The sequence below is a fragment of the Chiloscyllium plagiosum genome, unplaced genomic scaffold (genome assembly GCF_037043375.1).
Source record: "Chiloscyllium plagiosum isolate Xiang-an unplaced genomic scaffold, Cpla_swu_hap1 HiC_scaffold_26, whole genome shotgun sequence".
NCBI lineage: Eukaryota > Metazoa > Chordata > Chondrichthyes > Orectolobiformes > Hemiscylliidae > Chiloscyllium > Chiloscyllium plagiosum.
Window position 1 is genome coordinate 24988171 of NW_028270164.1, and position 12240 is coordinate 25000410.

The following is a 12240-nucleotide window of genomic DNA, read 5'->3' on the forward strand; positions in this document are numbered from 1 at the left end:
GCCGAGTGATTAAGGCGATGGATTTGATATCGATTGAGGCCCCCACGCTGATTCAAACCCTATCAACTACATTTTCCATCTTTCTTGATCCTGCACCTTTGAGATGTCCTCTTGTCGTGCAGAGTTAATTTCCCTGCCCCCTCGACTGAGAGACCTGGGTTCAAGTTCCACGTGCTACAGAGGTGTGTAATAATATCTCTGAACTGGTTGATTAGAAAAACAAGTTAAATAAAACAAAACAGTAAAGCAGACCTAGGGATGCCCTCTTGTGGCACAGTGGTAGTGTCTGTACTCCTGGATTGAGCGACTTGGAACTAAGTCACTCCTGTTCCAGAGCTTTGTAATAGCATTGCTGAACAGGTTGATTAGAAAAATAGCTTAATTTTAAAAAGACTTTTTTGAAAAGGAAGCCCATAGGCACCACTGTAACTTAATGTTTGGCACTGCGGTCAAGTTTGATTCCAGCTTAAAGAGCTCAGACTGTATAGCTCAGTGGTTCAAATACTGCCTTTGTAAACCACTGTGTGTTCACATCTCATATGAAGTGTTTCATGTTTCTACTCCCTTCAACAACAAAAAGAGTGATTGATATTTCTGGGCCTTTTTGTAGCTCAGTGGTAGTGTCCCTTCCCCTGGACCAAGATGTTCAAGTTCCATCTGCTCCAGAGGTGTGTAATAGCATCTCTGAGCAGGTTGATCCAAAAAACAGTTTAAATAAAAAAGAAGTAGACCCAAGGGTGGGTCTGGAGAGCTCAATTTTGGGTTCAACAATAAATGATGTTCCTTTCCAGTCAGGCTTCCTGAGTTATTATATGTTCCAAAGGAACAGTGAAAAGAGACGGAATGGCAAACAGGTTGGAATCATAACATATAATTGTGCAGCTGATGGCTGTGATGGGGATGTGTATAGACTGGATCAGTGTAGGCATTAAGGATGTATTCATTCTACTGCAGGTCACACCACAGCATGGAAACAGATTCAGGGACATCTGCATTGGGACCCCTTGAACAGAGGCCTGAGGCTTTGCATGAATCTGCTTTAGAATGAGCACTTCCCTGATGTTTAGATTTCTAGGTAATCCATAGAATGGCACAGTTGTTCCAAGGCTCTAAATGCTGTTGTTAGATCCACTGTCACACAGATCATGGATATTGACATCTAAGACCTCCCAACAGAGGCATCACTACAATGTGCTGGATAAGTGTGTTGGTGCTCTGGGCAGATACATAAAGCATTTGCTAATACTTTCTGGGCAGCTGAGGTGCTAAATCAAGCAATCCCCTCAGGTTTGGACTTGATTTTTATGATGACTAAATTATGGTCACATTCATGCCAGATTTCTCACTTATATCTCCACTGAAGGGTTACTGGATCTGAAATGTTAACTCTGCTTTCACTTCACAGATGCTGCCAGACCTGCTGAGTTTTTCCAGAGATTTTTAGCATCCGCAGTTCTTTCAGTTTTTCTGAGCTTATATGTTCTGCTGCCAGAACGGACTGTTAAATTTGGTGAGTTTGCTGCCCTGCATGTGAAGGCGATATAATTTCAATAAGAAACTCTGAATGGTCCTACCATAGCAGATTTTCACAAGTCTTGAAAATACTTTGTTATTTGCTCCCATATTTTTTAAATATGGGGGACATTGTTCATCAACTCTGCCACCTTCACAGTCATTGTTTCTTCACTTTTTCCTGCTGGGAAACTGACCCTGAGCTCCCTTCCTTCTCAACATCCAGCAGCAGCACCCCAAATGTGTTCTCCTGAAATAGTCGCACCTGTTTACTGCGCAGCAAGCAATTTTGCATTGTAACATCAATTAAACCGTTGTCAGAGTCATAGAGATATACAGCACAGAAACAGACCCTTCATTCCAACTTGTCCATGCCAACCAGATATCCCAAATGAATCTAGTCCTGTGTTCCAGCACTTGTTGTGCAAGGACTTACTTGCAGATCTCCAGAAAGAGCTGTTTTGTCAAATTTCCCTTTCCTGGAATCAGTGAGTTTCCCGCACCAAAGTCAATTTGCATAGATGGAATATGTTAACATAACTCTGAGAAATTGCAGCAATCAATCTGTATGCAAAAATGCAGCAGCATAGGTGAAAATGATGTCATGCTGCCTACACACTGCATCAAGACCAGAGCATGCACCCTCCTGTTACCATGGTTCCTGATCAACATTATGCTTATGCCACTGGTTCAAACAGTTGTGGTCTCCATTTTTCATGACAGGATTCTGTTGTGAGGGTAATTTTGTGAAGAAGCAGAGTACAGTTCACAATTGTCATGCTGCAAAGGTACAGTGTTTTTTTAAATTGATGGGGAATTTGCAGAATGTATGTTGTTGCCAATTCTCTTCCATTTGCTTTAAAAATAAAGATGTTAACATTGTACATTATGTTTCTTATCTCACTGGACATGGAAGTTAAACTAAATAGGTATCTTCACACTAGTCTGGGTAAATAGATTTTCAACATAAAAGGAAGTTTCAGAGCTTTTACTCCTGCACGTGTTGATTCTGCTTTTCGTTTTGAGCTTAGTACAAAATAAGTAGTGTTGTTTTGAAAGCTCATTACCGAAGAGTTATTTTAATCTGTGTTCATTGAGAATGCTTAGTATTCAATGGCAAAGGTTATTAACATTAATGAGTGTAAAATGGAGAAGTTGAATAGCAGTCAATATTTACAGTGCTATATTGTAATAAATTTTTTTATTGATTTTTGGAAAACAGCCCAAGATAGAGAATTTATATATGTTGCACATGACCTCACTTTATTTCCAGTTCATTTATTAGAATTTATTTTCCCTTTTTTTGAAGTAATGAGCCATTTTCTAATTTATAAATCCTAGGGGGAGACTGACCTCTGAGAATATGGCTTGTTTAGTCCCTCACAAGGAAGGGAATGAGTGTAGTTCAGGATGGCAGCTTTTTTGGTTTTACTTTACCTACTGATTTCAATGATCGAGCTCAAGTCAGAATCTGTAATGGGAATGAGGGACAAAGTTTGGATGAAGCCAGTGAAACGTTAGGTGAATTGGCCATGCTAAATTGCCTATAGTGTTAGGTGCATTAGTCAGGGATAAATGTAGGGGCTTATCTGGGTGGATTGCTCTTCGGAGGGTTAGTGTGGACTTGTTGGGCCAAAGGGCTTGTTTCCCTACTGTAGGGAATCTAATCTAATCTAATCAAGCATTGATCTTTTAATCGGCATTGTTAATACACTTTGAGTTCAGAGAAACCAAAAGAATTACTCTGAACATCGAAATGGCTGATTTAGCAGTGCCAGTTACATCTTTTCACTGTGATGCAGCCTTCTTTGCTTGGATGCATTTGCATAAATATGTGTGCACAGGTTGTTGACCTATCTGTTGCAGTGATGAGTTTTCCTTCTATTAAAAAGAGAGTCTCCCACACCCAGTGACTCAGACAGCCCATTATATTCCTCACGGTGTTTTTATTTTGTTGGTCTATTGGGGTTTATGGTGATTTTCCATGCATTATGAAGGTTTTTTTTCCTTTTGGAGGTTCCTTTTGCATATTGAATTTGATCAGGGACATTTTGGACAGGAAATATTTTATTCAACACGCAGACCTTGGAAACCCATCTGACAAGAGATCACTCACATGAGCAGCCAGTGGTGTGAAAACAGATTCTTTCCACTCTGTATCTCCAGATGGGGACACCTGAAAAAACCTCAATCAAATCAGGAGATGTTTTTGGCACAAACTACATTGAAAGAACCTTTTTCAAAGTTTTAAACTTTATATCAAGCGTTTTCAATGGTCATCGAAGCAGGAGGAGAAACCTCCATTGATTGCTGTGAACTGGTACTCAGGACTTTGATCCCACAGTGCACCAGGCTTACGTAGCCAGCCTCCATCTTTGATCCAGGCAGCTGCCATTCCACTGCCAAGCTGTGCTTGTGATAATTATTGTATTACTGCTGCATCATTAAGTGATAGTGTGCAAAGTAATGCAGCAAAAAAGGAATGACTGAACGATTGCGCTTGTCATGATTTTTGTTTATATACCTGGAAACCCAACACATTTCAGCATCTTAAGGCCTGATATTGTCAACTCCTGGCCCCATCTCATCCATGAACAACAAGAGAGGTACTATAAGACTGCCCTCCAACAACCATTTCCCTATTTACAGTTAGTTTTAACCTTGAAAAAGATATGTCTTTGTCAGAACACATTTGCACAAAAGCACAAATTCCTTTTTTATAATCATTCATGGGGATTTGATGGTTATCTCTAATTGACCTTGAACAGAATGGCCTGTTTGTCCATTTCAGAGGCAAGCCAAACCAGATCTGGACAATAGATTTATTTCCCAAATCAGGCAATAATGAACCGGATAGGTTTTTGAACAGCAATTGATTACAGCTATCATTTCATGATTAGCTAGCTTTCAAAACCAGATTCATTAGCTGAATTTATGTTATGACATGGTGGGATTTTAAATGGAAGTATTATCTTGGGCTCTGCATTATTAATCAGATAACATTACTGCTACATCAACATCTCCTTTTGAATGATTAACTTCAGAATCTGTTGTTTTTTGCACTTTCTCCTTTTGTTAATTTAAATTTTTTGTTGACTGAACAACAAATGGGAAATGGGTTTAGAGTAAGCAGTTGAAGGTGAAACACCTTCCCAAGTGTGATTGACTGAATTGCTATATCTGCTGTCATTTCTTTCGGGACTGGAGCTTAATTTGTCCTGTTTCTAAGTGAGTTTTGTGTTTGTCAGGATATCTGCATGTGCAGAAAATGACTTCATCATGTAATACTTTTCACAACCATCAGATATCTTAAAACATTTTACAGCCAATTAACACTGTAGGACTAGGGGCAACGCAGCAGCTAATTTGCACACAGCCAGTAGGAATATAGTAAATCCAGTTGATGAATAATTACGAGTCAGTTCACTGAGGATTGTTCCCCAATAATTCTTCAAAGTAGTACCACAAGATAATTTACATACATCTGAGCAGGCATAGCAGCTCATCCCCAAAAACAGCAACTTCAACAATGCAGCACTCTCTTTGTGCTGCACTGGACTGTCAGCCTTGATGCTTTTGTGCTCAAGTTCATATGGGATATGAATTCAGAACCTTGTGACCCAGATGCAAGAGTGCCACTATTTAATACAAGGATGATACATATTAGAGACTAGGAAGGGAAGGATTTTTCTGCGAACTTTTGAATCATATAGGTCAGAAAGAGCCCAGGTGTCAAAAGAATTTAAGCATATTGCAAAGTAATTTTGCCATCTCAGTGGATTTGCACTCCATGTAATGCCATACTGAATTATTGTGCATTTACTGCCTTCAGGGAATATCACTTCACTCTGCTCCTACATCAGGTTAGCCTTCACATCACAAACTTTCACTGTAAATTTAACATTGTTACAAAGCCACAACAAATTTACAGCATGCCTATAGACTAAATGCATCCTTTTAATCTACATGATTAACTTTCATTTTACTTGTAAGAGTAGAAGTGGCATTGGAACAAAATTTGTATTTTTCATAACCGAAGGCTGATCCAAACTGAGGTTGAAAGTTTGCCAATATATTGATAAATCTGCACCTGTGCAGAGTTCTTAAATTGCAATATCCATCCTGTTAACATCTGACCTGCATAAATCTTGTGCTTTTACTTCCTCAGAGTTGTGCTGCTATTCTTTCCAAGTGTTGTAATGGTAATTTCTTTTCTCCACAGGTACAGTTGAATCATGGAAATAATGTTTTGTATTGGCGAACAACAGGCTTTTCAATGGGTACAAAAATGCTAAAGCCTGTTCTCATCAGGAACATTTTCATCACAGGTATGTTGGAAGCTAGACTGAACCAATGAAATAGTCTACTTAAAAATAAGTATTTTATGATGAAAAATTCCTTGATAATGATGATGTAAGGTATTTCCTGAATTATTGTCCTCTGAGAAGAAAGTAATTGTAAGTAATACAGCAAAATGCTATCTGACTTGCTTTAAGTCATTTGCCCTGGTTATCCAGATTGCACTTAACTGACTATCTTTTGAGAATCTATTAAGATTTATTTTCATATAAATTGGATACAACAAGGTAGTGCTTATGAGTGACAAACCCCCAGGCTAGTAAATTGAATAGAATCAATTTAAGGGTTGGCAGCAGCAAAATAAAATGACTATGAAATCAGACAAATTGTTTTGATTAAAAACTTCACTGGTTCACCAATGCCTTTCAGGAAAGTGAACCTGCTTCTACCATCTGGTCCTGGCCTACATCCCAAGCTGTGGGATTGAATTCAACTTTGACTTGTGGTGCAGAATGGGTGGTACATTTCACTCCACGTGCTCTGCTTGAAATCTGTGGGAAAAAAAGGTTAATTGGCTGTTAAAGGACAGCTGTTCATTCTCACGAAGGCAATTTATTTATCTCCTGTCCAGTTAATTCTAACAAATAGATATTCTGAGGTATGCTGATCACATGGTTGAAGCAAATATTGAACATGTCGGCATTCTGGACTGTATGTCTGGAAGAAAATCCTGATTATCCGGTATTCCAGTGTTTCCCACCTTGAAAGAGTAAATTATTTTAATAGGAGGCAAAGCAGGCTTTCAATAAGGTCCCACATAAGGGATTAGAATGCAAACTTGAAGTGCATAGGATGTGGATAGAAAACTGTTTGGTAGATAGGAAACAAACAGTAGGAATAAATGGGTCTTTTTCTGAGTGACAGCCATGATAGCGGGGTACTGCAGGGATCTGTGCTTGGACTCCAACTGTTCATGTGATATCTCCAAGTTTGCAAATTACACAAAGTTGGGGGGAGGGTATGCTATGAAGAGGATGCAGAGAAACTTCATTGTGATTTGAACAAGTTAAATATACATGGCAGATGCAATATAATGTGAATAAGTGTGAGATTGTCCATTTTGGTAGCAAAAACAAGGAGGCAGATTGGGAAAAGGGGCAGGTGCAATGAGACTTGGGTATCCTTGTACATTATTTGCTGAAATTAAGCATGTAAGTGCAGTAGCCAGTAAGGAAGGCAATGGTATGTTGGCCTTCATAGCAAGGAAATTTGAGTACTGGAACAGGGATGTCTTGCTGTAATTGTACAGGGCATTGATAACACCACACCTGGAGTATTGTGTGCAGTTTTGGATCCTTATTTGAGGAAGTATATTCTGGCTACTGAGGCAGTACAAAGAAGGTTTACTAGCCTGATTCCTTGGATGTCAGAACTAACACATGAGGAAAGACTTGCTTGGCTAGCAATATAATTTAAAGTTTAGAAGAATGAGGGGGTGCTTATAGAAACCTGTAAAAGTCTATCAGGATTAGACAAGGTAGATTCAGGAGGATGGTCTCAATGAATTGATTTAAATTTAATTTACTGTCACGTGTACTGAGGCACAGTGAAAAGCTTTGTTTTGCGACCGTGAAGTCCATGAACCAGGGATCACAGTCTAAGGATAAAGGGTAGGCCTTTAACGACTGAGATGAGGAGAAATTTCTTACCACTGAGAGTATAGTGAGTGTAATGAGGTCAATTCATAGAGTATGAGTTACCTGACTGGACCAGATTAATAACCCCAATCAGGGAGCCCTGTCTGACAGATAAGAATGTCAAACATCCTGTTCACTCTAAAGGGTAGGCCTTTAACGACTGAGATGAGGAGAAATTTCTTACCACTGAGAGTTGTAAGTATAGTGAGTGTAATGAGGTCAATTCATAGAGTATGAGTTACCTGACTGGACCAGATTAATAACCCCAATCAGGGAGCCCTGTCTGACAGATAAGAATGTCAAACATCCTGTCACCCTGTTCATAACAGAGAATACAGGATTACTGACATGTACTGATTTTGTGATGTGTCAGAGAATGGTGATATGGGGAGGTGAGGATTAAATAATTATGATGGAAAATGTCTTTTGAAGCTGACTCTGGAAAAGCTAGGTCAGTGTCAAGGACTCTCCACGTATAAATAAATGATGACTTGGTGATGGAATACTGGTTTCTGTAGAGTTATTTCAGTAAGCGTGTGGAATTCTCAGCATAGGAAATGTTTGAAGCCAAAATAATCAAGACTTCCAAGAAAGATGTTAATATACTTCTTCGGACTAAAAGACTATCTGGAGAGAAAGTACTGAGTTTGGATGGTCAGCCATGATGATATTGACTGGCAGAGCAGGCTTGGAAGGCTGAATGGGCTTCTACCACTCCTATACTCTGTGTTTCTATGATAAAAAAAAGGTGTGAAAATACATCTGTGAATGGAGTTCATTGACTTGTGTGTGCATCTTCTGTTCATGAGTGTAATCATGATCTTTGGCTAATCTGCATGTTACATGGTTGTGCTGTGTGCCGGTTTCCTGGTGTGCGGCCATATCTTTTAGTCAAGTAATGATCTGCTCAAGAAGCTTTTTAAAAGGACAGTTATTGTGTGCTAATCCCTCGTACCATATTTCCGTAGTTTAGGACCTTAATCCCCGGACACTGGAGCTTTATTCTGTTTGAATCCAAACCAGGATGCCCATTTTTCACAACCAGCACAGTCATCAGCAGCACAACATGGGTTCTCCCCAAAAACTTTTCACCACAGGTGTTTATGACACATGTAACTCTATGATTAGCAGAAAGGCACTATATATGGGAATCTTTGCAGTGTTACTATGTCACCCTGTTCATAACAGAGAATACAGGATTACTGACATGTACTGATTTTGTGATGTGTCAGAAAATGGTGATATGGGGAGGTGAGGATTAAATAATTATGATGGAAAATGTCTTTTGAAACAAAATCCTCCATGTTTGAAAGGTTTTTAAAGCATTTTTATTAAGCCTCTTAACAGATGGATTCTATATTTCATGCTGTGATTGTTAAATCTGGCATTTGCTTGTAGCAACTTTCTGAATGATTAAATAGAATTTTGCTTGAAAGACATTGTGTTACTTTCAATCAGTACTTTATTGATCGTCACTATTTTTGTAGGTTGCCTGGGGATTTCCATGCATAGCATCTTGTTTTCATATGGGAAAATTGCATTGAGTCAGTTCAGCCTAATAGAACCCTTTTTAAACCAGAAATGCTGTTTTGTGGCGGCACAATTATTCTTGATACAATTTTGTAATGATCATAATAATATGAATCCTTCTGCAGTCTACCCTTTTCAATCATGATGGACTGACAGGAAATATACAGATATATAACCAAAAGATCCTCACAGTTAAAGTTTTCCCATAATGGAATATTTGTCTGTACAAAATTATCATGAATTTATAACCAAATGCAGCATAAAGTGTTACAATCTAGAGAGAGTACATTTTAATTTTACGTACATGAAACATGCTTTTCTGCTCCAGTTTGCTAGATCTTTTGGAGCATTATGATTTACACCCTTCAAACTATGGGCCTTACCTGGCCACTTGGATAGCTCAGTTATGTTAAATATCATGCAACATGGGTTAAGAAGATCAACAACCTGTTCTGATGTGCTCACAACAATACCTTCTAACTGACTCCATGTTATTCATCACTTTGCCGTGTGCCTAATGTTGTAACAGTGGAACATTTGCCATGTTTGACCATGTTTGGATTTTCAAACTAATTGTGCAAAGCACTTTGAAACAGGTTGATGAGAAAAACACAATGTAAGTCCAAGTATATTATTGTGGCACCCAATGTCGAGATTGGGAACATGAACTGATTGCAGGCAGCATTGATTATATTTGATAATTGTTCATAGGAGAAAGTAAATTGGCGTAAGGATATAGTCATTGTGTTTTGTGTCCAGTTTCATTTCTGGACTGAAGTGAAAATTGGTCAATGAAATTGATGCAACTAAGCTGCAAGTTACAAAAGAGATAAATATCTGGTTTAATTAATTTGCCTTTGTCTTTCTTTGTCAATAATTATCTGGGTTTGTTTATTTTTAAGGAGTAGCCTATACATCAGAATGTTTTCCATGTAAACCAGGCACGTTTAATGCAAAACCTGGATCCTCTCATTGTCATTTATGTCCAAGAAACACCTATTCTCCAAGAGCAGCAACTTCATGTCAAGCATGTGAAAAAGATAAATACTCAGGTAACAGATGACTGAAATAATAAGTGAATTGATTGTGAATTTTATCATACCCTAGTTACATTCATATTATTTAGGCAGTTAAGCACTCATGCCACAATTAGCAAAGAAACACTTTTTTTTCTGTAAAGATACTAATGTACAGAAAGATAAAGCTATCATCTAAAATTGTTCTCTCTACAAGAGGTGTCAGTCTGTTTGTTTTACATATGTCAAAATGGTAAAGAGAGAAATTTCACACAACCATATTAAAGTCAAACTAATATCACACGACCGAGTATCAGGGCTTCAGTCTTCTGACTTTCTGATGTACAAAGAGGTAGAAGAAGGATGTTACGTCATTTGTGTAAGGAAGCTTACCCATTTAATGCCTGCTATTCCTTCTGACATATACCATTTTGGGTTTGCAAATGAGAAGCCTCCTTAATATTTCCATTTGCCTCCTTTTTCATATGTTCTCTGCTTATGGATGTGTGTGGTTTAACTGGAGCACAGTTTAGTCAGAGCCATATGCTTCTATAGGACTTCGTCCAAGCAGAATCTTTTTACTTATTGGCCAGATAGGGAAAGCTGGTGGTTACTTCATAATAGAACCCATTCTGCTCTTCGCTTCTCTGGCATTCTCACAATCCTCAAGTAATCGCTGTCAAAAGTGCTTACTTCCCCCAACTAGATGGTCAATAATCCAATCGCTCAACACCCTGAGCCATCGTTGCTTGAAATAATTTGTCTGTGCACCTGATCCCTTTAATACTGTAAGGCAGTCATATCAACCTAGAGAACAGAAAAGAAGTGCTTGCTTTTGATGTGGCTCCTTATGGTTGTATTATTCCCATGTGGTACATCAGCTAATGCCCCCTTGTGTTATAGATTAGATTACTTACAGTGTGGAAACAGGCCCTTCGGCCCAACAAGTCCACACCGCCCCGCCGAAGCGCAACCCACCCATACCCCCTACATTTACCCTTTACCTAACACTATGGGCAATTTAGCATGGCCAATTCACCTGACCTGCACATCTTTGGACTGTGGGAGGAAACCGGAGCACCCGGAGGAAACCCACGCAGACACGGGGAGAATGTGCAAACTCCACACAGTCAGTCGCCTGAGGCGGGAATTGAACCCAGGTCTCTGGAGCTGTGAGGCAGCAGTGCTAACCACTGTGCCACCGTGCCGCCCAAAGACATGAGCAATAAAATTAATGAAGATTATCTGTACTTTGACTTGCTCATTTCTTGAGTATATTTGTATCAAAAATATTTTGCTTCTTTGTATTCATCACGATTGGATCTCATTCATTGTGTGTGCTTAGATTCCATGACATTTATCTATTTGTGTTTGATTCTTTTTGACCTTTTTGATTCAGAGCCTGGTTCAGGAACATGCAAACCACGATCTCCATGCTCAGGGAAGGATTATTTCTCTACACACACACCATGTGATGTCGAAGGAAAGGTAATACTCTTAGAGAGAACTTTTGGGATTTTAACTGATTTGCTAAACATTTTGCATAAAGATGGCCATCTGCTGTTTGGATATGGGCCTAAAAGGATTAATGCTCAGCAGTATCATTAGTACCCGCTCCTCGGATGCTGCCTGACCTGCTGTGCTTTTCCAGCACCATACTCTCGGCTCTAATCTCCAGCATCTGCAGTCCTCACTTTCACCTGGTATCATTAGTACCACCCACTATAATGGATGTTATATGTACTCGTGAACAGAATAGCTTAGGACCTCAGACGAGCAAAACCTAACGCTGGGGTTCTCCTCAGTCTCCATGTGCAAGTTTCTCCTTCCTGATATGGTGAGAGTAATAGCACATAAGGTAATAAATAAGGTGAGAATGAAACAATCATTCTTAACATTGAGAAAACATTTCCCAATATTTCCCTGAAGCCTTAAATGGTGACTTCACAATCTCACCGATGAATGGCAACAACCTTATTTCTATGTATCTGCACTTCCTTAAGCCTCCAACCTGCCTGCTTTCCCACTACTAATTCTTCTCTTCTCCACCAAAAAGTTGAATGGCACAAATTCCAGGCAGTTGAAACAGAGCATGTACCTGGTGACTACAGCTCATCAAATGCCTGTCCTAGTCATCTGAGAGCTGCTTCCTCTGCACAATTTCTCTACAGAGTCCACGGCTAGTC

The 12240-nt window shown here is 39.2% G+C and overlaps 1 protein-coding gene across 1 annotated transcript in view; it reads left to right on the top strand.

Annotated features, from left to right (window-relative positions):
- The window catches only part of elapor1 (endosome-lysosome associated apoptosis and autophagy regulator 1), a 132756-nt gene that overhangs the window by 62884 nt on the left and 57632 nt on the right, over positions 1-12240 (top strand). The window contains exons 6-8 of the mRNA XM_043716712.2: positions 5735-5840; positions 9941-10090; positions 11454-11542. Of these exons, the coding sequence (XP_043572647.1) occupies positions 5735-5840; positions 9941-10090; positions 11454-11542 (345 nt within the window). The remainder of the gene's footprint in view (positions 1-5734; positions 5841-9940; positions 10091-11453; positions 11543-12240) is intronic.